General features: G+C 46.2%; 14 protein-coding genes across 14 annotated transcripts; 8 read left to right on the top strand and 6 right to left on the bottom strand.

Moving 5' to 3' along the window:
• Positions 1-19: 19 nt before the first annotated feature.
• N7469_006135 (uncharacterized protein) lies at positions 20-426 on the top strand (the record flags this gene model as incomplete). The annotated part of the gene is made up of 2 exons (XM_056645053.1): positions 20-45; positions 129-426. 2 exons carry the CDS (start codon positions 20-22, stop codon positions 424-426), a joined length of 324 nt encoding a protein of 107 aa, XP_056500291.1.
• A 246-nt stretch (positions 427-672) lies between these two features.
• On the top strand, positions 673-855 carry N7469_006134 (uncharacterized protein; the record flags this gene model as incomplete). The annotated part of the gene is made up of 1 exon (XM_056645052.1): positions 673-855. One exon carries the CDS (start codon positions 673-675, stop codon positions 853-855), a length of 183 nt encoding a protein of 60 aa, XP_056500290.1.
• A 655-nt stretch (positions 856-1,510) lies between these two features.
• On the top strand, positions 1,511-1,990 carry N7469_006133 (uncharacterized protein; the record flags this gene model as incomplete). Its single annotated transcript, XM_056645051.1, has 1 exon — positions 1,511-1,990. One exon carries the CDS (start codon positions 1,511-1,513, stop codon positions 1,988-1,990), a length of 480 nt encoding a protein of 159 aa, XP_056500289.1.
• A 2,863-nt stretch (positions 1,991-4,853) lies between these two features.
• Positions 4,854-5,750, top strand: N7469_006132 (pectate lyase; the record flags this gene model as incomplete). The annotated part of the gene is made up of 3 exons (XM_056645050.1): positions 4,854-5,211; positions 5,273-5,610; positions 5,685-5,750. The coding sequence occupies 3 exons, from the start codon at positions 4,854-4,856 to the stop codon at positions 5,748-5,750; spliced, it is 762 nt and encodes a 253-aa protein (XP_056500288.1).
• A 929-nt stretch (positions 5,751-6,679) lies between these two features.
• On the top strand, positions 6,680-7,450 carry N7469_006131 (uncharacterized protein; the record flags this gene model as incomplete). Its single annotated transcript, XM_056645049.1, has 1 exon — positions 6,680-7,450. The coding sequence occupies one exon, from the start codon at positions 6,680-6,682 to the stop codon at positions 7,448-7,450; it is 771 nt and encodes a 256-aa protein (XP_056500287.1).
• Positions 7,451-7,666: 216 nt separating this feature from the next.
• On the bottom strand, positions 7,667-8,176 carry N7469_006130 (uncharacterized protein; the record flags this gene model as incomplete). Its single annotated transcript, XM_056645048.1, has 1 exon — positions 7,667-8,176. The coding sequence occupies one exon, from the start codon at positions 8,174-8,176 to the stop codon at positions 7,667-7,669; it is 510 nt and encodes a 169-aa protein (XP_056500286.1).
• A 2,467-nt stretch (positions 8,177-10,643) lies between these two features.
• N7469_006129 (uncharacterized protein) lies at positions 10,644-11,362 on the bottom strand (the record flags this gene model as incomplete). The annotated part of the gene is made up of 2 exons (XM_056645047.1): positions 10,644-11,084; positions 11,147-11,362. The coding sequence occupies 2 exons, from the start codon at positions 11,360-11,362 to the stop codon at positions 10,644-10,646; spliced, it is 657 nt and encodes a 218-aa protein (XP_056500285.1).
• A 519-nt stretch (positions 11,363-11,881) lies between these two features.
• Positions 11,882-12,658, top strand: N7469_006128 (uncharacterized protein; the record flags this gene model as incomplete). The annotated part of the gene is made up of 1 exon (XM_056645046.1): positions 11,882-12,658. One exon carries the CDS (start codon positions 11,882-11,884, stop codon positions 12,656-12,658), a length of 777 nt encoding a protein of 258 aa, XP_056500284.1.
• A 428-nt stretch (positions 12,659-13,086) lies between these two features.
• Positions 13,087-13,392, bottom strand: N7469_006127 (uncharacterized protein; the record flags this gene model as incomplete). Its single annotated transcript, XM_056645045.1, has 1 exon — positions 13,087-13,392. One exon carries the CDS (start codon positions 13,390-13,392, stop codon positions 13,087-13,089), a length of 306 nt encoding a protein of 101 aa, XP_056500283.1.
• Positions 13,393-14,293: 901 nt separating this feature from the next.
• Positions 14,294-15,022, bottom strand: N7469_006126 (fungal specific transcription factor domain-containing protein; the record flags this gene model as incomplete). The annotated part of the gene is made up of 3 exons (XM_056645044.1): positions 14,294-14,338; positions 14,415-14,781; positions 14,889-15,022. 3 exons carry the CDS (start codon positions 15,020-15,022, stop codon positions 14,294-14,296), a joined length of 546 nt encoding a protein of 181 aa, XP_056500282.1.
• A 1,001-nt stretch (positions 15,023-16,023) lies between these two features.
• N7469_006125 (MFS transporter) lies at positions 16,024-17,841 on the bottom strand (the record flags this gene model as incomplete). The annotated part of the gene is made up of 3 exons (XM_056645043.1): positions 16,024-16,334; positions 16,398-17,087; positions 17,175-17,841. The coding sequence occupies 3 exons, from the start codon at positions 17,839-17,841 to the stop codon at positions 16,024-16,026; spliced, it is 1,668 nt and encodes a 555-aa protein (XP_056500281.1).
• Positions 17,842-18,058: 217 nt separating this feature from the next.
• Positions 18,059-21,221, bottom strand: N7469_006124 (HET domain-containing protein; the record flags this gene model as incomplete). The annotated part of the gene is made up of 3 exons (XM_056645042.1): positions 18,059-18,083; positions 19,058-20,513; positions 20,579-21,221. 3 exons carry the CDS (start codon positions 21,219-21,221, stop codon positions 18,059-18,061), a joined length of 2,124 nt encoding a protein of 707 aa, XP_056500280.1.
• A 309-nt stretch (positions 21,222-21,530) lies between these two features.
• On the top strand, positions 21,531-22,568 carry N7469_006123 (uncharacterized protein; the record flags this gene model as incomplete). The annotated part of the gene is made up of 1 exon (XM_056645041.1): positions 21,531-22,568. The coding sequence occupies one exon, from the start codon at positions 21,531-21,533 to the stop codon at positions 22,566-22,568; it is 1,038 nt and encodes a 345-aa protein (XP_056500279.1).
• Positions 22,569-22,651: 83 nt separating this feature from the next.
• Positions 22,652-24,036, top strand: N7469_006122 (uncharacterized protein; the record flags this gene model as incomplete). The annotated part of the gene is made up of 2 exons (XM_056645040.1): positions 22,652-23,165; positions 23,243-24,036. The coding sequence occupies 2 exons, from the start codon at positions 22,652-22,654 to the stop codon at positions 24,034-24,036; spliced, it is 1,308 nt and encodes a 435-aa protein (XP_056500278.1).
• Positions 24,037-24,807: the final 771 nt, after the last annotated feature.

The following is a 24,807-nucleotide window of genomic DNA, read 5'->3' as shown; positions in this document are numbered from 1 at the left end:
CGTTCCATCCTCGAACAATATGCTGATCGTGTCATTCAAGGCATGGTATATCCTTTGTATCTCAGTCTTGTATTTCCCTTCACCATCCTCAGAGTTGCTCAAATACTCAACTAATACTCCTTTGCCAGTCCGTATGGTACTGAGGTTGAAGACGACCCAGGACTCGCGATATCTGACTCTTCAAATGCGATGCTTCGCGTAGGTGGTAATCCAGCGATGACGGACCTGTCTGATGAGCTCCCATATTTTCTGTTCGTACCCTTAATCGAGCTAACTCATCAGACCATAGGCCAGGAAGAACTTCGGATTCGTATTGCTTCAGCTCTGCAGATGTGGCTATTCGACCAAGCTGCTCCACGCATTCAAGAGCGAGGTATGATACTGAGTTCGACATTTCAGCAACAGAACAAAGCCATCGAAAGATGAAGACGATGTTTTTGAGTTATGGAAGACCGTTCACAAGAGATATTACTCAAGGTCAGAGACATTGGTGAGGCTGACTAGGATTATCAGACTGCGGGGTTGAGCTGAGAGCGGAGGGCAATTTCGGTCTCTTCATTGTAGGGTCGCACCTGTGGCTCCAGGGCGAGGTTTCAGACGTGCTTGATTTCCAGAGGTATATATAAATATTTCGCCGACATTTTGGACCAAATCACAAATGCCAGATTCAATATGGAGCTCATGTCCGACAAGTTGTCCGATATGAGCTCCATAACCCACGTATCACAGGAGAAGCTCCAAGGTCACCCACGATTTTCATCCCAATCATATGTTGTGCACAAGGCAATCCCGAGAATCATATCTTCAGGCCCGAGTCTCGCCTCCATTCTGATTGGAGCCATTGTCACTTACTGATGTCTTCAAACGATTGGGAAACCAGCCACTGGAATATGACGAAGACATTTTCCCGATACGTATGTCAAGAGGCCATCAAGTGCCCAAACGAGCTTTTCAGGTCAATTGTAGATGGGATACTTGGGGTGATATGGCAGCATGTAGAACGGTATTCAACATGTGCGGTTAATACATTATTTTGGTGGTTTGGATGATATCGGACTTATATTTACCCGGAATAAAAGTCACGTGCATTATATGCCCCACTGGAAGAGTGAACATCGCGTTAGAGTGACTATACACTAGGATCTTGTATCACTCCATTCAACAACAAGCATCTTGGTTGCCACCCGGACAAAAATACGACCGGATGACCTGCGCCGAGCATTCTTGCAATGAGAGTTGTTCTTCCGGCGCACAATTGTGGCAATCCTCGGAGAGTAAAGTCACGTTAAACCTCAAAGTTCCACTAGTAAACTAGTTAGTGGGGAATGATATCATGGAATGGTAAAGAAAAACACATGGCTGAGGCTGAGAATTTCGCTGCGGTCTGCGGGCAGTACAGAAATAATATTTATGTGAACGATTAGCCGCTTCTGTGAAGTTTGAATCCTACTTGCGAACTCTTCCTTTGAATCGCGTATCACGCTTGATAACTCAAACGTCACTCTACAGAATGTATTCTGACTATCCTCGAGAGTATCCTCCAGAGTATCCTCGGGACTATCCTCGGGACTACATCCCAGATCATCGAAGATCGCACCATGGAGACGTGATACCAAGGTCCCACGGTGGTCATTATCGGGAACATGGTCATGGTCACAGCCACGGTCACGGCCATCATCATCACTCTGGAGACAAACATCGCAGACTCAGTCATCATCGAAGCAGCAGCGACCACCGCAAAGATCATGATTCACACCATAATCGCCACCTAGCTGAAGGAATCATCGCGGCTGCTGGTGTAGCCGAAGCTGTTCACCACCATGACAAGAAGAAAGGCAAAGACGTAAGCCATGGATTTGGGCATGTCGCCCGTACCGTTGGTGCCGGTGCCTTAGGGGCAGTTGCTGCCAATGAGCTCTCTCGTTATCACGAAAAGAGCTCGCATTCTTCGGGTCATCACCATCGAGATGGTCACAGACATCGTCACTAAGGGACGACATCGTATATTATTCACGCTTTATGACTGAAATGATTCCGAGATATCGATGAGCGGGCGAAGGATGGAATAATTTGATGGGTATGATTATATTCTTGGGAGACTACCTGTGTCTTCATTCACTTGCCATGTTATGTAATTTCTCAATATTGAAAGCCTCAGATCTCGCTTTCACAAAACGACAAAGTTTGCTACTACACAATACCTAGTCGCTTTCGAATGTTATAGTATAACATTCGAAGCGAGTAGTGCCTGTAGGACTCATGGAAATAGAACAAGTACGTTAGGCCATGCGCCATACTGTAATTGTTGCGTACGGGTATGTGGGGACGCGCGATATAGGGTGTCAGTAGTATCTAAATCCTGGAAATAATCGCTTCTCTAGTACAAGGTTGACTGAAGATTGGCAAAACTGTTGCAAAAGGAACATGTGAAGCGGGGAGCATCTACTGCATCAAATGAGTCGACTTGGACATGATTTACCTCTAGCAAAAATTGGATCGAAAGGTATTGTGGTTTAAGGAAAGCCTGTCTGATACACTATGTACTGTTGAGCCAGACAATCCGTTGACAACCTTGTCACCAACGGAAAATAGTACCACAATAGTGTGCTGTCTGTGTAGTAGCCTTTTCGACCTACTGGCAACCCCACACAAAGAATACAAGAAATGCGATACTAGACCCACAAAATAACCAGATCACTTGCAAAATATGTTGTATTCCCTGCATACAACTTGTTTCCTCCGGACTGAAGAGCCAATAGAAGCTGGACGGATGATAGTGCAAATGCAGTAGCGTAAACCTAATGGATAGCCACCAGAATTTTTTTTCTGGGGAGAATCTCGGAATGTCGAGCAAACAGACTATGTTAGTTACCAAGCCTCCGACCGCGAGATTGCTAAACTAGAAGCTTCATTCAGGATTGCTGAGCGCCCTATCTCAAGGGCTGCTCGTTTGACGATCGACATCTTGAAAGGTTTGGCAACTCCAATTGCCCGGAACCAACCTGATAACCTGATGACTTTGGAACGAGTTGGGAAAGAAAGGAATGTCTTCGCTGACCCTTCTTAAGTCTCAAATTCAAATCGATTTACTACATTGTGGTTTACCAGTGCATGTTTCTAACTTCTCTAGTAGAAATTGTGAGATAAAATAGGTATTCTAGCATCTGGCACCGACCAATGACTTTTTCAAGACGAGACAATTCTAAATAACTTTCGGACACTTCCTGAGTAGTGTGCTCGCACAGTTGCGACCACTCGTACTGGCATCTAATAGCTGCATGCTTCATATACTTGAATCAATATCGGTCTATTATACAATTCCGGGAATTGATTGACTTCCCTAAAAAAAATCGGCTTAAGTCAGACTAGCCAAGCAGGAACTATTTCTTTTTAGGTAGGTGGGCGTGGGCTGGGAATTGGACATGGGTATTTAGCTCCCATCGGGATACCATGTAATATCCTGAAAATATCACAGAAGGGTCATGTTTGTAAGCACTATACATCTTTGTCACCAACTGTCGTGACGGATTTAATGGTGCTTCGGTGCCCTATCTAGTAATGACAATCTTAACTGGTCGTTCGAGTAAAGGATCCAAAGTTGCTCTGTATTGTAATTTGTCAAAATAGAACAAACAAGCTTTCGGAATAGCACATACAAGTTTGAGAATGTACTCACTTTACATAGCGGTGATTGCTACCGAGTATTAATTGTAGTATTGGATAGTTGTTGTGAAAATGGATCTGACTGTCCATACTATGAACATGGTACTCCTAATGTGCATCCTTTAGCAGTGAACATGCCTCTCGCATTTATCTAATTGAAACAGAAAGTAATTTTGAGTTGATCAGAATTAGCTCGGGGTTTTGATCTGCAAGCCGCCGCCGTAGACGCTTTTACTTCCCGCAATGTTCTACAAGTGACGCGGCAAAGTCGATGCAAATTTATCATGTAAAGAAAAGATGCAGCGTCATTTCTGAAATACCAGTGATACGGTTCCATCTATTGAATTTCGGAATGCAAAATGATTCTGGTGCAGCATCTTCGAAGCAAGAAATCAACGCTGCTTGATCAAACCTAGGAGCTTCGGTCCTACATCGGCTGAAATGATCGGCCAGCGGAGCTTTTGATAATTTCATAATGCAAGGTAAACGATTTTCCACCAATCGACTCTCAGTCAAGGGTTGGTTCAGTCTGTCAGAAATATCAAATTCGTCTTGTGAGTGACAAAGACGTTCTAGTCGATGGCCATGTGCCAAGCGTTCAATTGTTTCATCGTTGCACAGCCTCCTTGTTGTGGGTTGATCATCCTACCAATGATAAGTAAGGAATGGCCACGCCGGTCCCTATCAAAGCGCTTGTCGAGGAAGAATCACAAAGGCGAAAAGTTCCCTGTCAGGCAATGTTTTGAAATTGTTCAAGCCGGGGCGGGAACGATGCGGCTTTCTGGGTACGGCCGATCCGGCGATGAACAACAGAAAAATTAATAGACATATTTTGTAGAACTATACTGCATCTTGGTGCGTACTGGAAACAATTAATACCATTGAGCCCGTGAAACAAATTCAATAGTACGTTTAGAGACGAGCTCTGGATATCAAAAAGAAAATAAACGATACAAGCTATAGCAATGGACTACATCCTGAAACCTGTCAGTCTATCAAGCTATCACTGCCAAGAGACAAAGTTGATCCAGCTGTCTCATGCTGGACTCGGTTCGGATATTAGGGGCTCTGGATAGGATATAAAATGGGAGCAAGGAAAGGGTGTTGATTGAACCCAAACAACACAATTCATCTTTCACCTCAGAGCCTGCGCAGAACCTCATCTCAGAAAACAGTCTCTTCTGATCATCATGTACCAAAAAGCGCTTCTTCTCGCTATTGCCTCAACCGCGCTTGCGGTTCATGGATCGGGCTCCCACTCGCATCTGGAGAAACGCTTCACCTTTCCGATACCCTCCTCTAAGGGGAGCGTGACTCTGGATGAGCCCAAGGTCATTAGCGGTAACATGACATTTGATGGTGGCATGAAGACTTATGGCCGTGGCGTTGAATGTTCAGAGGGCGAAGGTGGTGATAGTGATGCTGTCTTCTGGGTTGAGAACGGTGGCACGCTGAAGAATCTGATCATCGGCCCTGACCAGATCGAGGGCGTGCACTGCATGGGCTCCTGCACCATCGAGAATGTCTGGTGGGAAGCTGTTTGTGAAGGTAAAGCACCTCACCCATGGTAGCATAAATTGATCGTTACTGACATACTCTTCTTCTATAGATGCCTTGTCCCTTAAGACAGGATCCGGTCCGTTCACCGTTATTGGTGGTGGTGCTCAGGGTGCCGAGGACAAAGTGATCCAGCACAACTCAGAAGGCACGGTCAACATCCAAGGATTCACTGCGTACAACTTCGGAAAGCTCTACCGCTCCTGCGGAAACTGCGATGACATGTATGAGCGCCATGTCACTATCTCGGGGGTCACCGCCGTCGAAGGAAGCGTGCTGGCTGGCATTAACAGCAACTTCGGTGATACCGCGGTCATCAAATCTGACGTTTGCGCCACTGGTGTTGATACTATTTGCCAAGAGTATGAGGGCAATGACTCCGGAGAAGAGGTACGTGATCATCCTTCAATAAGCATCGTTGGGGATGCAATATTCAGCAGAGGAATTGACTAACTTTGACCAAGCCACCCGAGAGCGGATCTGGCCCCAGTTCTGCTTGCAAATACTCGGAGCCCCTCTCCTCTTGCTAGGTTTGCAACAGTTGTCACAAACAAGTTGTTTGATAAAAGCATGTTCTTCATGATGTTACCATGGGAGTTTCGAGGTTTTTTTGGGGTGAAACTTACAGCTGAGATGGTTTCAGAATAGGCTGTGTTATCCAAACTCAACTTTGACATACTTGAAAGCTTGGATCATACACCATACCAGAGGCGTGAAGGGCTTGAGTCTGATAATTCAAAATTTTTTGAGTACTGTGCTATGTTATTCCATAGGCCTTTTGAATCACCGGTTGGCGGATTTCTGGTTATAGTTCCTGTTCCTGGATTTGTAGACTTATCTCTTCAGTAATCCAATCCCTCCGCCCAGTAGCATATCTGGACTCTGATCATCTCTGGTTTCTCGCGCTGGGACCGACCGTTTAGTTTGGTTGTTCTTGTGTTAAATGGGGGACATTGCAAAATCTGGCGTGGCATACACTTTGACCCCTTTGATGGCCCTCCAACCCGACGCTCAAGATCGAAAGAAATACAATGTCATACTTGAAAAATCTAGATGAAAACGCAGAAAGAAAAGGAAGGTAACGACTCGAGCGATACACGTGACCTGGTGTATACATCGTCGCTTCTTCAAGACGGCGCGGTAGCATTCACTTTCCTTCTTTGTTTTTTGTTGGAGCTCCATGATCTCTCAGCACCTTCAATATTTTCATTGCCAAAAAACATATTCTTCCCTCGGTCTATTCATTTGAAACTATATTCTCATCCCGAAATGATCCTGTCAGTCATCACACTCGAAAAGAGTATGGCATATTGACCCGGTCTGAGAATACACCCATCTCATTCTCAATCTAAAAAAAGACTCGATGAGCTCCGAGGCCAAGTTGGAGGAGGAGGTGTGTGTGTCCTCCCCTGCAATCTCTTTGAAACGTAAGTAACGCCGGCAGGTTATGGGATTTGCCATGGTCTTACGCCCGCGGGAGTCACCCGAACTCAAGGAGGACTCTACGTCTTCATCTTCATCTGGGGTAGCATTAGGCGGGATAGCTCTACCGAGAAAAACCGTTGACATTCAAAGGAAGCATGGCGTCCCGGTCCTTTTTGAGCCTTCAGACACAGATGTACCACCGCAAGATCTCTTTCAACCCAGCTTTTCGGTCGTTGGCTTCCCGCAGGTACATGGGTTCCTTCACAGAGATGATAGCACCTCATTGCTAGTCTATACGGATGGTGTATGTCTGGATAATGGTGGAAGAAAACCAAGGGCTGGTTGTTCCTTCGTGTTTCGGCCCACGACGCAAGACCCTCCGCTTGAGGGATCTGTGAGTTTTCGCCTTGAGAAAGAAGGTCCGACGGAAGAAGTGCATTCTCAAACCAACAAACGTGCAGAGCTACGAGCTGTCCTTGGCGCTATCAAATACCGGAACTGGAAATTAGGGGGATTCAAAAAGATGGTTATTGCGACAGATTCTGATTACGTCGTGAAGGGTCTTACAAGATGGGTCTTTGTGTGGCTACGTGACAACTGGAAGAGACACAAGCAACCCGTACAAAATAGAGACCTGTTAATCGCTATACTTCATGAGATCAAGAAGTGGAGAAAACGTGGTTTGGAAATTCAATTCTGGCGAATTCGCAAGGAGTGGAATACGGAAGCGAGTAGACTTGCTAGAGAGGGGGCTACAAGGTCCGCGGAGGACCAGTTTGTTCAGTTGTCCGGCATGATCGCTTGAAATAAGCCACAGTATTGCACATAAGATACGGAATGGACGAGTTGAGGAGGCCTATATAACTTTGTTTCATGTATGATTATTGGGCTTGGTCCAGCATGGCCTAGCCAGATACACTCATTTGGGGAGATCCCCTTGGAGACTCAGTCTTGTCAGTGTCAACAGATTAGTAGACCAAATAGCTTCATAACACTGACTCAACACGAATATGCTGATCCTTTAATTTCCCTTGCTGATCTTTGCTAGCCCTTCAACCCAGTTCTGATGACCCAACAGCATAGGGTTTGGCTTGGTAGTTGCCAGGTCAGCAGCTGGCTTTCCGACTTGAGCTTCCTGTGTCAAGATACGGACAGCACCCCATGCGGTATTCTCAATGAGCCACGCGTGATAGACATCGAGGGCGGTGTTTTCATCGCCATCTTGCCACGCGCGCCAAGCAAGCCGACCAGGAGAAGATGCAGTTGGGGCAACGGACTCATAAACCTCGGATTGAAGGGGAGGGAAGCCGAAGGTCGAAAAGCTGAATCGCTCGCCCTTATTCTTGAGCGTGTTTCCGGAAGCGGGAGGAGTGATTTGGGCGACGTTATCGTAATAGGATTCCCAACGGGTAATATCAACCAGGTTGGGCCAGACTTGCTCGGCTGTTAAGCCCGTGACGAAGATCTCATTGGAGACAAAGTTGTCTGTTGTACCGGGCAGGTATTTCTCGGGCCAGATGATGCTTGACATGGCGTAGTAGAATGAGTTGATGTGAAACTGAATAGATCGGTGATGTAGCAAGGGATGTGATTAGATCGATAGACCTTTACCTCTGGGGAGATATTTATACCTGAAAGCTCGATTCATTAAAAGCTAATGATCAAAAATGATGTCTGTTTGTCAGGAATGATGACAAATTTTATCCGTGAAGTTACGCTCGCGCTTTCGGACCGAGAAACGTGAAGATTAGACGTCAATTTTAGACTCCACCTTGCGGAGACTAAACTATTTTGAGTTAGACTGCCGCTATTTAACCACGGATCCAAACCCTGATTGGAATAGAATCAAAAAGAAAAAAATGTAAGAGAAAAGAATAAGAAAAGGAAAGAAAAGAGAAGAAAGAAAAGGAATGATACAAGCGATAAATAACAATACCATCATTGAATTTCTTATCGATTGGGTCTTTTCATGAAAAGAATCACATGCAGAAGACTCCTCGGGTAGAAAACTAAATGATCTTGTGTCAAGCTACCCGACGATGTTGTAACAAAAGTGCAGTCAATTTTATCCATAAAACTAACGGATTAGTTGAGAATCCAAAAAAGACAAAATTAATTGTAGGCTTGACGGTAACTAGATTGAATTTGAATCTAGGGAACGGTTAATGTGAGTTTGCTCGGTCTAGGAAACTCGGAATATATACATAGTCATGTTATGAGAGTACTATTCCCATAAGTGTCCTAGATTCAAATTCAACCTTGAAAACCTACTAGATACTAAGGGTAACTAGTAGTTACCGTTAGTACTTGGACCATCGTTCTTCAAGAACTCGGCCAACTCACCGAAAACCTTTGGCGGATATGAAGTTGAACTTCATGTCACACTGGTGCTAGATTTTTGGTCATCAGATTCTCAAGTATTCCTCAAATCCCTATTTGTAAGTTTTCAAAGCAAGTTTGCCAACGGCATTCCAGGAGCAAGAATGGCCAGAGTTGTGTAAGAGGTCCGCCGCCAATTGAGGCATCATTAGTTATAGCGGCATTGCAGTTGGCTTGGAAGCCTGCCCATTCCTTTTCGAATATTATCAAAGCAAATAAGGACTTTTTTACCCAATCGAACTCAAGTTGGTGCCACCTATTGCTAGCAATAATAGGAAATATGCTGTCTATACTAACTATCGGCCCAAATAATCCCTTGCACCCAGAATGAATGACGGGTCTTCGCCTCTTGCAAGCCAATATTCTATTACTTATTTACATAGATCGATTTTACCTGAGAATTCCCCATGAGGACTCAAAGTTCTGTCAAATTGGAATTTCAACATCTGAGTCGCATTGGTGAGTAGTTGAATGTCTTCGATACGCCCGAAAATAGGCTCGTTCAGATGTAATAGAGATAAATTTACTTAAACAACGCAGAAGTTCATTCTTTTGCTCATATGCTGAAAGCATCTTTCACGAATACCTTGGGATTTTTGGGAGGATATGTTAGAAAATAAGTTCCGAGGTCCGTTGAGGACTTGAATGTACTAGCAGCTCCAGAGGTAGAAGCTCCCACTGTATCAGGTTGCCTATCAGATTGCCGACTTTGAAATCCATGGGTATCTCGGGAGACGTCTCGTGTGAAAAGTTGCGGAACTAGTGCGAGACTTCAGAGCGAGCGTGTTTCGGATGTCGATGTGGCGTTGACATGGCTGATCTAGCAAATGGTTGGCATCAGATTAGCCAGGTTCAGTACGATGTTTGATGCGGGGCTTGCAGCAAGTTACTGATTCAAGGGAAATTTGCACCAATACAAATGTGGCCGGGTTACGGCCGAGATGCATGCATCTAGTCCTGTTGATCTTGGCATTGCAGGGATCGAGAAGCATATCTTTATCCGAGATAGCCCGTTCATCCGGTCCGCAGGAATTGCGTTAAGCTTCAATCGGCCTAGCTAGTTAGAAAGAGCCAGGAACCTGTCCTGCCTGCACTAAGGATAGAATTTCCCAGGGCGTCCAGGTAAAACTGCTAGACCTAGCCATCTAGCCATAATCATAAGTACGGATATCAGATGCCGGCCGGAAGACCGAGTCAGATACTCAAGATTGCAATTGGATCGAGGTATACGATATTTCCTTTGTCCGAGCACGTAAGAGTATAATCAAGCTCTGGTCCAAAATAGTAGATCGGTCAAAATCGGGAGGTCATACGATCTTAGCAGCCACAACCGCCCCCATTTTGCTAACGCGTGGAGTAAAAGTGGAGATCTGCAAGATCTTCCTTCGTTCCGCATAACGAGCTAAGATTGAATTTATTGATTTCTAATCTTAAAGATGCATATATATATATATATACCTCAATCTTACATGCATTAATGTGTTTGGAATAAATGAGTCGTAATTTAGGTAGTGATCAATCTCTCATGGTATTTGCGGGGTCTCGCTTTTTGCTTTTGATTCTAGGCAATAGGGGTAAACAAAACATAGTAAATCAAGAAGAGAAAACACGCAGAGACATCATGAGCTCGCTGTAGTCCTTTTCAAACGTATCTCAAGTCCTCTAGATCCCGGTGGTAGATTAGCTCCGTCGTCATTGCTGTCAAAATAAAGTCGCCAAGTTTCACGACCATTGTCAATACCCGAGTCACCATTGACCAAGATATGCGTCTCGTCTCGCGGTAGTCTCACAGCCAACCAACCCTCCCAGCCTTCCATTGTGAGAAATTGCTCGTCTTTTGTCCAGTCGAAAGGCCCACATACGTGGCCTTCAGAATCAGGGCGACCGCCCCAACGCATCTCGTGCGTCTTGCTGTCTCGAAATACCCATCGGAGAGTCGGGACTTTCTCGCCGCTGATAGTAACTAAACCCGACGTGTTGTTCGGGGGAAATTCGGGATGCGTATAGTAGCTACCATTGAAGGGAACCATAGAAGCGCTCGGTTGCTTAGTGAGGTAAAGCTGCAGTTGTGAAACACGATATCAGTGGATCTTCCTGGATTTTCATGTTTGACAGACCTTACCCTTCCGTCTAGACCCACGTGGACCTGAGAATTGTGAACTTGCTCGCGCATCGCTGGAGTCCCTTGTGTAAGATCGACTATGGCCACTAAGTGACCACGTTGCTTTCGTGCCTCGATGAGTCGGGCCTCCTCTCTCTCTCGACTCCCCTGGGTTGCTTCATTCAAACCAATCATGGTCGGCAGCATCGCAGCCATCATCACGATTCCGAGAACCATTTTCCGGTTCAAACAGTCGTACAAGGGTCTTTCCCTAGCTCCGGAGAATATCGGTATCTTGTGAGTGGGGTGATGAGAGTTGAGAGCTGGGAGGAAATACAAGTATTTACACCTGCAGTCGGCCATTAGCGTGGTACAGGCCAAGGTCGTGTAGAGATGATTCCGTTGAACTTCACAAAAACGATCTAAATCCACTGAGTGAGTCGTATGATTTTTGCTGCAAAGCAACAAGGTGGACCTTTCCTGGCTTAATTGAGCAGCTTGTCGTCGAAGGATCCGAACGCCTGCATACTGCATGGTCTAGACACAACCCAGTGCCATATAGAAAAGGGCGCATCGGGTTCAGGTAAACAATTCTTTTTTTTCAACACTCAACTCCTCTTCATAAAACTACTCAAATATCATACGGTTTCGCATAACCCACTCCGATCACTTAAATATCCGAGAAAGATCTGCTATCCGCAACAATGGCAGACCCTGTTTCCAGGTATTTAAATCTCATTACCCCTTCTATTCATCATGTTCAGAAGCCACTCGGAAAGGACCAAAAGGAAGCAGAAGCAGAAACAGAAGCAGTCAACTATTCCAATGTCTTTCTCTGGTGATAGTAGTGGTACGAAGAATTCGTCCACCCATACTTTACCAGTCCAAACTTCAACGGACTCGATTCCGTCAGTCGTGACTCCCGAGTCAAAACCGGAAGCTCCAGTTTTGTCTGATCCCGAGTTAAGCCCTGCAAGGCCTAGTCTCGGTGATACTAAGCTTGTAAACCCAAATTTGAACAAGTCTGGTCACGATAGCCTTCCGTCGCGGTCATATCCTGCCCAACCGACTGCTGCACCTCCAAAACCACCTTCATTTACATCGGTCAATTCATTATCCTTGCCGAGTGCCCCTGCAAAGCCTCCTTCTGTTTCTGCTCCTGCTTCTGAGTCTATTCCCGTTCGACCAATTTCTGATAACAGCCCAAAAACCGCTTCCCCTTTATCGAGCAAAACCCAAGCTGATAATTCCACTCCACTCACCAGCATTCCCTCCGAGTCACGCCCTGTTGGCGGCCGTCGTGGCAAATCATCGGATGATGACACCAACGGCGCGGCTACTCGAGGCGGAGAGCTTGTTCATGGCCGAGAGGGTGCTATTTCTAGTGCGGGTCTCCAGATGCCGGGCCAGTTGCTGAACGACCCTGATGAGAAGGGTGCTCTGAAAATCAAGGTCCACCTCAACCTTCACGCCAAGGTCCGCCTTGATTTGGATGCTCAGATTTATGGTGATGTCGTTATTGGGCTTCTGTGAAGGGATTGAATGATGATACTACCCCGGATATTATGTTGCACGCAAGACTAGTCTATCAGAAAGGAACCTCCTGAGCACCAGTCTGATATACATTACGCCGATGATATTTAACAACCAAAAAGAGATTGGGGCCTTTGGAACCAGGTATTTGCGTTTGAGACAGTCAATACAGCTTGAAGTGGATCAGAAATCATTTCCGTCGCCTCTATCCCTAGACACTTACCAGTATCAGTACCTTGGAGGCTCCTCGGCCCAACGGAAATAGGATGTAACTGAACAAAGCTTCAAGTAAGGCACTGTCGCCAACACTTAGGCTGCAGTAGAAAAGTAAAACGGCATTGTGAGGCGCGGATTCAGAGAACCGATGAACAAACCTTTTGCTTTAATCATTGTCTGCAGTATGATTCCGTTTGCTCTGACAGTCCGAGTCAGCTTTGACGAGTAAAATCCAATTGCCCAATCTGCCATTGATCCAAGAATTCAAATCCTAAGTAATCTCCATATAGCATTTGATCATCCCCCCACTGCTCTATTTGCGATAAGGAAGTGCCAACATGTGTGTGCGGCAAAGCGTACATGTCCGTGAAGCTATCGCCTTCTGACTGCAGCTGTGTAGGCGCATCGCAAACAGTGTTGGAGACTAGAAACAGTCTTTTCTTAGAAATGATATCCTCGAATAGAGGCAGGGCTCTTTTCAGAGCTGGAATTTCCTTTCCCTCGGTAAGAACAAGCATTGTCTGACTGATAGATATCCGGGCCATAGAATGGACTAGATCTGTTTCAGTTGGATCGAGGGCCGTTTCGATATGCAGTGCAAGAAGTGCTATTATCGTACTTATGCTGCCACAATGGATTTTGTTAGTCTTCCATTTATGAGGTACGTAAGAAGTATCCCAGAAATCATGAAACATGAGGGATTGAGCTTCACTTACAAAGATATTGGAAAGCATAGAAGAGTCCCACGTGACAAGACTCTTTTGGTTATCGTATCCAATTCAAAGATTGCACTTCGAAGCCGCTTCTTGGCCCAGTCACCCCAATCAGGATTTTGGGAGCGTTCCCAGCGCCGCCGTATCAATCTACACAAGATGCATTCGAATCTGTAACTCATTGCCTGTATGCTCAAGAAGTATACGTCGGCCTCGAAACTCTCGCCCATATGCATCATTCCAGGAAGAGATTTGCGCCAAGCATCAAGTGATTGAAACATTATCTGAGGATCTTGTTGTGGGTTACCTGTAAGGTCCGACATACACTCACCAACTGAACCAAGTTAGTCATATGTATAATCATTCCAGGGCTAACGATAAGAAAAACAAAATCACCAGATCGGGATAAACTGGATCCAGAACGCACATATTCGGGACAGTTTACACTGTGCGACGGGCAAAGCACTTTGCTGGGGCGTGACTGGTGATAATAAGCTGGATGGTTCTTCCGCTACATCTTCGTCTTCCCCATCATCTTCTGTCCTAAGATTTATGGGTAGGGTGCCCTCGAGAAGTCGCGAGCGTCTGGTATTGACGGACACATGAAAGAGATCTAAAGACTATATGTGCCAGAGTGAGCATTGTGCTTGAATAATGGGCACCTTTTTCAGGACAGTGGCGTACGTAAAGAGCCCACCAAATTCGTCTATACAACTTCAAGACCGCCCGAGGTCTGTCTTCTCTGACGCACCTGCCAAAAATTAGGATACTGTCAATACCTGCACTTCTAGCATTTCTGAAAGAATGAAAACACACACGGTACGTACGTCAAGCTTGGTGGCAAGACGTATCGCGTTATGAAGCCAGTATCCAAAGTCACGGTCAGTGGGGCGATCAAGAATTATCATGCACAATATGATTGATCCTTGAAGTTTTGATAACGGGTCCTCATCAGAAGCAAAGTCATACAGCAACTTGGCCTTGGAGAAGAATGCATCTTGGGCAGCCGAGCGACTTTCAAATCCACAGGCAGATAGCACATATGCAGGCGCATGTATACTGGACGGCGTCAACATAGCACAGAGCAGAAGCAGCGAGCAGTCGCCAGATTTATAGCTGCGAATAAACTCGAGTCTATCTAAAACGGGGGCGAAAGGGTGGACGTGATCGAAGTATGTCTTTATGAGGGCATCTCTGGTGGGTGTTATACCATGTCAGCGGATGAAATACACTCTTGTAGACTGATTTCATCGTACACCTCATTTTGAAACGAGGATTGAATATTCTGGAGATTGCCTTACAGGGAGTGTGGAGAGGGTAGATCGAAGACGCCTTTCTTGACAAGGTAGGCGTTGTCAATTTCATCCAGTTGCGGTAGCTTGGAGAGGTAGTTGCACGGAGTAAATCCTATTTCTGGAGTCGCATCATGAGGCATGGTAGAGATTTGATGGTTCTGACCGGATTCGGCTGTCTTCTCTCCAGCTTCATGTAGAATATTAAGATAGAAAAGATCTGGCTCGGTCTGAACGGACCTTTCACCCTCAAGACGGGTTTCAAAGGAAGTTTGAATCGACTTTTTTGGTTGGAGAGATTGATCATATTGATTAAGTAGATTGTTCTGTCAGATCACAGGTTAATCAAACCCAGGAAGTAGCAGAAAGAAAGAATAATCGATCACTGAAGCAGTGCAGATCAAGCCAGGCATACTCACTTGTAAGACATTGTTGGCCTTCCTGTTTATCCATCGGAGTCAGCACACCAGAATCTGAGAGGCTACAAGCTCTGGTGCCATTGGGGTACTTGCCTGGTCCGCCCTTGACGAATCGGCAATATACAATCTTTTGTACACTGCCTGCTGGTACAGCCGCTGCAGGGGAGCCCAATCGCCGCGGCGTCACACTTGGTCTTACGAGCGCGACAAGGTATGCAAGCCTTGTTAGCTTTGAGGGCTCGCTTTCTTTCGAGTTCCATCATTCTTTCTGACTCGAGTCTAGCAGGGTCCATTATTGCTAAAAGAGTGCGTTCGTCGAGGTAGTTCTAACTGCGCGGAGTTTCAAAGGGGAAAATGGCCTGTTTATAAATCGTTCGGCAATATAAACTCCGATCCGAGCGGAATCCCGAGTAGCCCTTTTGGTCTTCTTGCAGATGTAGCGATACCTATCGCTACATGGTAGTAATAAAAATAAAACTAAAAAAATTATCATAAATCTGATGTGTAATGACGTAAAAACAGGCATTGATCCATTGTGTGAGGTATTCGACGCGCTGATTTTATGGATTCCCTTTTCTCGCCGCCAGTTGACTTCAATCTCAAGGTATCCTTCTATTTCTATCTTTATCAACCTTGAGATCGGCGCAATTACTTCCAGTAACCAACATAGGCTATGTGACTGATCTATAAGGTTGGAAAAGGAGATTACTCAGTCCAGCCCACTCCTAGACAGCATGTTCAACATTCTTTGCTGGCATATTTGGTTCACCAACTCTTTCACCATGCCGACGAAGCATTGTCTCCATCAATTTGGCTGCCTCAAGTGAATACTTGCACTTTTTGCGTATATCCGAGCCATACCTGTAGAACAAGAACGGAAATGGAACACAGAAAAGAACGAGGAATGCTGGAATGGAGCTCGCCCATTGATTCCCAAGGTTGTCGTACATTTGGGTGGTGAACAGAGGGAATGCAGTGCCAAATAGTGACCGAAGCACCGAATTAGCTGCCAGTACAGAAGCAGCATAGACCGTATCTGTACATAAGTCAGAATTTTCTGTTTAGGAAGGGGAGATGGAAATCATTGGTCGTAACCTACAAGAGTCAACCAGGTAGCTCATGAACGAAACAAATACCATCACAAGTCCACAAGAGAAGAGAACGGCGCCGATAGTGGGTACAATCCAGTGCACGGATGGATATGTCGTCCACGCGAACAGGAATAGTCCACTGGGAATCACGAATGACCCTACCATTGCGATACTAAGTCTAGCTTCAGGCTCGACCGTGACCCCCTTTGCCTTGGCTATCGCGCATAGACGAACGTATCGTTTATTATCGACACTGGCCGCAACTGCGGCAAGACAAACTCCAATAGCCACACCAATGAACGGGAGCCCGGCGATGCCTTGACTCCAACCTCGAGTGTCTTGAAAAACAATAGGAAATCCGGCGAAGAACATATAAAGAGTGCCGTAGACAATTGATACATACAATGAAGTGAACAAAACAATCGGTTCGCAGAAAAGCAATATCCAGGGGCGTGTGAGAGAAACCGAAAATTCTTGGAGCAAGGTTTTGCGTGGTCTTCCTACATCTATTCGGGATAAATAGACACTTTCTGTCCTCTGGGTCAGAGCTTCAGCTCGACATCGCAGGATAAATGGTGCATATGTCTCTGGAGTGATTAGTATTGTGAAAATACAGACAATTCCACTCATTATGGCGATTAAGCCGAGAGGCCAACGCCAGCCTTGGGTCTCCGCGAGGAATCCACCGGCAATGGGACCTGGCAAAGGATCAGGAACAGTCAGCCAGTATTCTAGCGCAGGCATGGCAGGAGTAGCATCGTGTCATCGAAGCACTCATCACTTACCGAAAGCTGGCCCCAGAAAAGGAGCCGCGAAAAATAATGCCGTGGCCAGTCCACGTTGCTCCTTGCTGAACATATCAGAAATGACGCCCCCGGAATTCGTCATTGACGACGAACCAAATGCGCTCGCGAAGAAGCGAAGGACCAACAAAGCCGTGATATTGGACGAGCAGGCTGCCGCGATGCTAAACGCCGTGTATATCACGAACGAAATCCGATATATGGCCTTGCGTCCGTACATTTCTGACATCGGCGCCCAGATTAAAGGTCCCACTGCGAACCCTAACACGTACAGTGACAAACCTAGAGTAGCCACCTCGCCGGATACATTGAATTGCTCTTCAATGCCCCCGATACCACTAGCATACACCGAGCTAGAAAAGGTGACCACAAAAGTAGACAGAGACTGGAGAATGGCAATGGCCCATTTTCGCCGATGGGGAAAGTTCATCGCATCTTGGTGGTCGTTGTGTAGGTAATCGACGATGTACGGGTCGTCATTTGTGCCTTTACCGGCATAGATCTGATTTTGAACATTTTCATCGATATTTGTGATGAAGAGAAGGTTTCGGACCCGGGATATGCCCTTGGGGAGTCTTTGGAGACTCTTGACTGGTTCGGGCCGGGGAGCCGTATTCTCGGAGATAGTGGATTCGGGGCCGACAGCCATGTTGAGAACGACAGGATGAACAGGGAGGGCAGGATTCAAATCCAAAATATATACGGAAGAGAAAAAATGAACTACAGACTTCGTCTCGCTATATTCTATTACAGCAATTATGATTCTAGGTAAATGTTTATATAGACCAAGTACTTCAGATTCGGAGTTTCAGCCTGGCAGTATTGCCGAGAAAATAAGCCCGCGGCATTATCTACTGCGGCGTTTTCTAGAAGTACATCTTCTTGGCATAACTAACTGTAACATTTAGCCCCATGGCCGTTTTTTTTTTTTAAAAAAAAACCGATACTGTTCTTTTTCACCAATATAGAGCAATTTGCCTCCCAAAGCAAATTGCAAGGTTACAGGGGATCATGATTTTGTCGTCGTCCTTGATTGCGACCCAAAGTTTTTCTGCTATTCGAATAGAGTTACTACTATATCTTCAATCTTCAATCCATTTCCCCTCTTACTCACTGGCTTTAGATGGATTATGTATCTTGCTAGCTATAATGGCTTTGAAAATGGTAATCATTTTCAAAGCAATCGGTAGTCATGCCTGATATAAACTTCAACATCAAAATTTGAAGCGCGCAGAAAGTTGATAAAATCTAATCATATTCTGCAGAGTTGACCGAAAGATCTTAGTATAATTCAAACAATCGTGACCGTTGTGCGAGGGTGCGATTCTGTGATTGGTCCCCACGGAACCTTTTCAAATACACCTGCTTCGGCTTCATCTAAAGGATCGGCCCCAGTTGTAAAGCTTTGCAACGGGTCTTTTTCACGCTGAGTTGCTGTTCTTAAGAACTTTGCAATGCCAACCCTTGTATACTCATAACCCCAATCCCCAGTTCTTTTCAGTATCAAGCAGTTTGAAGAGTCGAGGAAAAAAGCAAAGCAGGGGAAATGCGGGCGTATGTCGAAGAACGCCTCCCCTAAAGAAATATCGGAATTCACATGAATCTCCGTGAGTACTTCTAGTCCGAGAGGATCTTTCTTATCCCAAGTCTTTTTGCTACTTTGGTGAATTTCCAGCAAGGGACCCTAGGTAGTAGAGGGTTAGTACCTACTACATAGGCATTGAAATAAAAAGAAGGGAGCCAGGATATTTACCAGAAGCCTCATCCAGCCTTTTGTAATAGTTCCAAACCGATTCAAGCTTGTATTTTCGAGTTTACAAGAAATGAATGACGCTCTTATGCGAGTAAAATCCAATGGTACGAACCTAATTCTGCCATCGATCGATGCCCAAGACCAAGATGGCCCTCGCGATGTTGTAGGTACTGCCACATCCCACACTTTCTCGCCGTACGAGAATGACAGCCTGTCTTGAGCCACTACAAACGAACTGCCTTCGCTGTAGATGGCCTGGAAGCCGGTACGAAACTCGTCTCTGCGATAAACTCTCCAGTGAAGATCCTCCATGACATGGTCCCTCCACACACCAGCCAAATACTCATCGCCTGTGCGAGCAGAAATGATGGCTGCCAGACCTGACAATGCTGGCAGTTTATCGTGGCATTTAGTGAGTTTTCTCTCACTGTATCTTTGTACGTGCTCCAGCCACCCACCACGCCATCTACCGTCTGGGTTTTCCATCTGGTGGCTGAACCCCTCGATATATGAGGCGTGGCCCCATTGACGGAATCCATGCTCTGATGCTGGGAGACACTGACGCTCGATCAGAGAGTTTAGGCTGAATATGGCTGGGTCGAAAAATGAGCCATCCTCGGAGACGAAGATTTTCTCGCATTCCCAGTACATTTGATCGGTGGCATAGTGAATGGTCCGCGACGATAGCAAACGTTCTTGGAGCGTCCATCCGCGTGAATTTAATTGCTCATTGGCAAGGGGATCAAACCGCCGGCCGAAACCACCAATATAGAAGGGCTTGGGGTCTTTTCGAGTTGACGAGGGTGTCCAACCGACGTGGATATAGAGCCAGCTAGCAGCACCTTCCTCATCACTAGAATGATCATCCGATTGATCATCATCACCCTGCATCTTGAAAGCAACAAATCGCTTCCGACTCAACCACCTATGACCTGACGGGTTACCTCTGGTATCCATCATAGGTACAGCAGCAGCAATAGAAGGCAATCCTATCGATATCTCACCGGGTGGTAGGTGTATCTCATCGGCCCGGGTCTCAAAATCGGGAAAACATTCATAAGGTGAGCTAGATGCGGCAATGGTGAGGTATGAGTTTGCGTAGATGTCTGCCATTCGCGCAGACTCCCGTTCCCAGTCTTGCTCATTGTCCTGAATAATGCACAATGTATCAATCCACAAGTAGCGAATTTGGAGTCGTCGGCAAATGACCACAGCATCTGCGAAGACTTTGGGCAACGAGTTAAGATTGATTCCTCGCATGTATTCCTCTATGGTTAAAGTCGTCGTTTTGATTATATTAGCCTTGTTCCCCCATCTATGACTGAGAGTCATGTACGGTGATCGTATATTGCCAGGCTCGACCAGTCTGATCGACGATGTATTCGGATCTACACCGACATCAAGTACTCGCGTCGGCAATTCGGCATTAAGCAGTCTCCAGGGTGCACAAGTTGCTCCATGCGTTCTATTACAGAGCCGAAGTCTATTTTCCAGGCGACGCATGCTCAAGTCGGAAGAAAATTCCGTGGCTCTGAGTCTTCCTGGAATTACCTTTGCCAGGGGCGAATCTTTGGATGAAAATGTCAGCCACTGAGCTTCATGATCTATACTTATAGTGGACAGGGTATCCTACCATCATCCGCAAGTATACGCAAGAATGTCCCATGGAAATGCAAATCGACTCGCGTATCCCCAGTGTCCGGATAATAAATTTCCTTCCCATTACCTTCGGCATCTTCCATCAAAGGCGTTCGTGATAGCCGGACTCCCAACCCAGTCAACTGCAGAGATCCAACGCCGTCGCTGGATTTCCACCAATTCCCGAAAAGCCACGGGCGTACCTCGTCATCGCTTTCAAACTGATATGCCGGACGATCGGGTTTGGGCTCAGATGGTGGCTCAGACCTGCTCACGATATCTCCAGGAACATCGCCGTATTGAAAATGCCGCATCACAGACCTGCCATCGGCCAATTGTCCCCGGGGATCAAAGACGATGTTGCCCCCTCGACTACCGCCTCCATGCTTGACTCGGATACTAGTTCGAACTTCTGCTACTGCTTCCGCGATGAATTCGCACAACACACATTCCCCTATGGATCGCTTCAGAGCTGTCAGGCTGGGTTGGTGTGGAAATCCCGGTTCATCTTCTCCTGGAAGATTTGCCCATGGTATCTTTTTACAATATGAGCATAATTGCTCAGGGCTTCGCGCGAGAGGATCATCGATATCAATCTTGGACGGACCTGCAAATGCAGGAGAAAGAAAATGGGTCATGTTATCGAAGATTCCCTTTCTATGGTTGAAAATAATTGTAAAGAAAACCCAAGAAACGCAATCATGAAGCGAAGGCCTTGGCATTACTAGCTGTTGTTTTTGTATCCTACTTAAGCTAGTTTGATACTCCGCCAGCCGTCTTCCCCGCCTCTCGAATACGAGGGACAGTGGCTGTGCCATATCAGCCTTGCCTATCGTCGATTGAATGTCGAAATATCGCTGGCATCATGAGTTTCTACCTTTTATGAATCCTTGTCTGCGTTCTTGACTTCGCCGTCGCGTACAAGTGAGGAAAACTAGGACTACAAGATGGATAAGGCTTCGAACCCTTCGTCGAAACGGCGCTTCTTTCTCCCAATCCGCGAAAAGATTTCTTCGATTAAAAGGCAGCCTTCCACGAGCTCGAGCTCGCCCTCCAAAGATGAGGGCTCATGGCCCAAGACGGTACCACTCCTGCCAGATGGCCAAATGCAGGCGCTTGTCTATCACCATGAGATAAACTCCATGGTCAGCGGCAAAATGTACTGCTGGACATATATTTCCAAGGGGCTTGCGAAACTCGGCCAGAAAGAGGTGATTTTTACTGTGCGACGGCGGGAAAAGACTGAGGCCGCTGCTACCTTTCCTCCGGGTCCACTGGAATGGTTCTCGATTCTGTATTCGCTTGCTCAAAATGGACAGATCGTTGATGAATTCCATCAGACTAGATTCGAGTCATCGCCGTTACTCGATCGCTTGGATGTTCGGCTCATTATTTACTACCCACCATTAGAGCTTCAGCATGTGCCACTCTCTATCATTCCTCGGGAAAGACTACAGGCTATTCCTTTAACGGCATCCGAGGCCCAGGTCGCGCAGTCCTACGGCGTTATGCGTGTCATATCGCATCTTGGCTCCTCCGAACGATACTTTCCCGTGATGCCATGGATAGACCGTGATCGGAGAGACTGTGTAGCAGCCTGGCAGATGAAGGGTTCCCTCAGGGACCAGCTTCCCATGCTTAGTTTTTTGGGGGTCAGCTGTGTCAAGAGAAACACCACTATAAGCGTCTATATCCCACGCAACGCAGAGCCTGAAATAGCAGCCGAAGTAAAATCCTCGTCGGCAACTACTGTTCTTTCACTGGATTGTTTCCCTTACAAACATTCCGACTCGGGTATGGTGTGGCATCAGGGTATTACCCCATCGCCTCGGGCTTATGGGACTGGCACCTCATGTATAAGCCTCGGATTTATTATATTCTGCCCACAGCAGGACCTTGATGAGCTGCGGCTAATGGAGGACGGTGTATCTTGTAAGGATACCAATTCGTCACCCAATGAGGCCTGGATTGGCCATGCCTCTTGAAGAAGTTGCTCTACCATTTCTTTTCGCTAACGAGTGTAGTACTTCTTACCGACTCGACTTTTCTGGAAATCCGCAAAGCATTTATGCAACACACGCCCCTTCAATTTACCTGTGGCAATCTACAAGTTTCCCTAGAATTCGAATCTCATGCATCTCAGCCCCAAGAAGGCCATCGAGCTTGGTCCGAGAGCGGTACTCGATTGCTTGCGTTTGATGGACGTCCTCCTCAATGGGCATTGGCGCTGGAAGGCGATCGCGCGCCAGCTCTAAATCAACCCATTCGTATCCCATTCGAACCGTTTTCTCCAGCACAATGTCTTTTCAATCTCCGTCCGAATACTCAATTAGCGCAATCATCAGATAATATCATAAAGCGACCGAGATCGACGAAAATATCTCTTCATGAACTGAAGATAGACAAGGAGAAGGGATGCGATAAGTGTGATATACTGTACCGTGCTATCAAAGAGTATCTACCATTTGCAAAACAAGAACAAGATGTGCTTCTGCAATTCACCTCCAAAAAAGCCGGGCTCGTCTGCGCCGTTCAGTCCCAGAGAGGTCTTGCACTTATTCTGGACTTTTCCACTCGTCAAGGTATGCCCACCAAGTTGATCGTTTTCTTCTCGATATAAACTAGTCTATACCCAAAATTGAGCTAAATATGTCCGAAGATAAGTGCCATTGGCTCACACCATCCAATACCTTGGCTGCATCGCCCGAAATCTCCGTCGATCGTCTAGCAGAGATTCAACAATGGATGAACTCATGTCGGAGTACTCACACAGCATGTTCAAGAGAACACCAACTCGAGCCACGGATGCGTTTCCTTGATCTAGGCCCATCACATGTCCGCCTTTGTGATTCCAAAACACCAGGAGAGCCATATGGCACATTAAGCCATTGTTGGATGTTTCCCGACGAGATCGTGACAACGAACAAAAATTTGCATGAGTATGCAGCATTTGGTCTGGAAATATCGAAATTACCTCGACAAGCACAGACAGCTATCCAAATCTTCAGGTCGTTGGGAATTCACTATCTTTGGGTAGATTCGTTTTGTATCATTCAGGATGATGATGAAGATTGGAAAAACCATACTGAAAGAACTGCAGATATATACAAGGCTTCTGATCTCACGATATCCGTCTCGAGTAATGTGATATGTGCCGAAGGGTGTTTCATGAATGAAGAGTCTACTAGACTTAGATACCCCGTTAAAAAATTACGTTGGGCTTCTATTGGTGGTCCAGGATCTTATGTTGTGGAGACCGGATACAGTCCCATACATACTCCATTCTACGAGGGTATGCAGCGAGAGGAACATCAGACCATGCTGCGTCGTGTCTCCTCTGTTCATCAGGAGCGACAATATAGTCGTCGCACTCTCTATTTGGGTGCTGATGAAGTGGTGTACAAATGCCGTGAATCATGCCGATGCGAATGTGGGTTTGAGGTAACATACTAGGCCATCTACGCTAGTTATTTCGAATTTACAAAGATTGGATCTCGAGTTGGGTCTGGGACTTAAAAGTCTGTGTAAATTAGGGCACAAGGGCCATGGCATGGGATAGTGTCTTGATCAATGCAACTCCAGACATCGTCTACGCGGTATCGAACAAAGAATGCGGGGAAAGGAGGAGTTCTTGTTTTTGTAATCGGGAATAGTAAGCACCTGCTTATTGAGTCTAACTTTGAAGTTTGGCTGGACAATTAAACGAGTATCTATCTATTGGTTTATTTAATTGTGGAAGGCTGTTCACTGTGGGCACTTACGTCCAAATTAATCGCAATCGACAATTGGCTGTGCCTAATTTTCCCCGGTGAATGACGCTGATGATACTCCGTACGGGGTACACGGTACACTTTCCCCTGTATATCCTTGAGTGCTTTACCCCTGCAATAAAAGAGTTTGAATGATAATCTTTTGATATTCAGGGGAATTCAATGGGATCATCAATTTTGATAAACCGTTTGACCCACTGTTGATATACATTACGACCACTGAGCCGTGTGCTCGGAGGATACGCGGGGAGGCTATTAACCTTGGAGTCGACACATCTGCATCGCCCCGTCGCGAGACTATATCGCCTGTTTACAATTTATACATGGTACAGTGGTTGTCGAATTCATTCGACCTTCAACCCTTGGAAGGGGATATGCACGGCACGAACGGGATAGTTCCTGTGTGCCTGCGCCTTTATGATGAGGGTGCCAGTATGTGGCCGATGCTGAGTGG

Source organism: Penicillium citrinum (assembly GCF_028827155.1).
Source record: "Penicillium citrinum strain IBT 23319 chromosome Unknown utg000005l:1.0-1900146.0:1.0-1900348.0, whole genome shotgun sequence".
In the NCBI taxonomy this organism is placed as follows: domain Eukaryota; kingdom Fungi; phylum Ascomycota; class Eurotiomycetes; order Eurotiales; family Aspergillaceae; genus Penicillium; species Penicillium citrinum.
The sequence above is the reverse complement of the archived record's forward strand: the minus strand, read 5'-3'. Positions and strand labels throughout refer to the sequence as shown.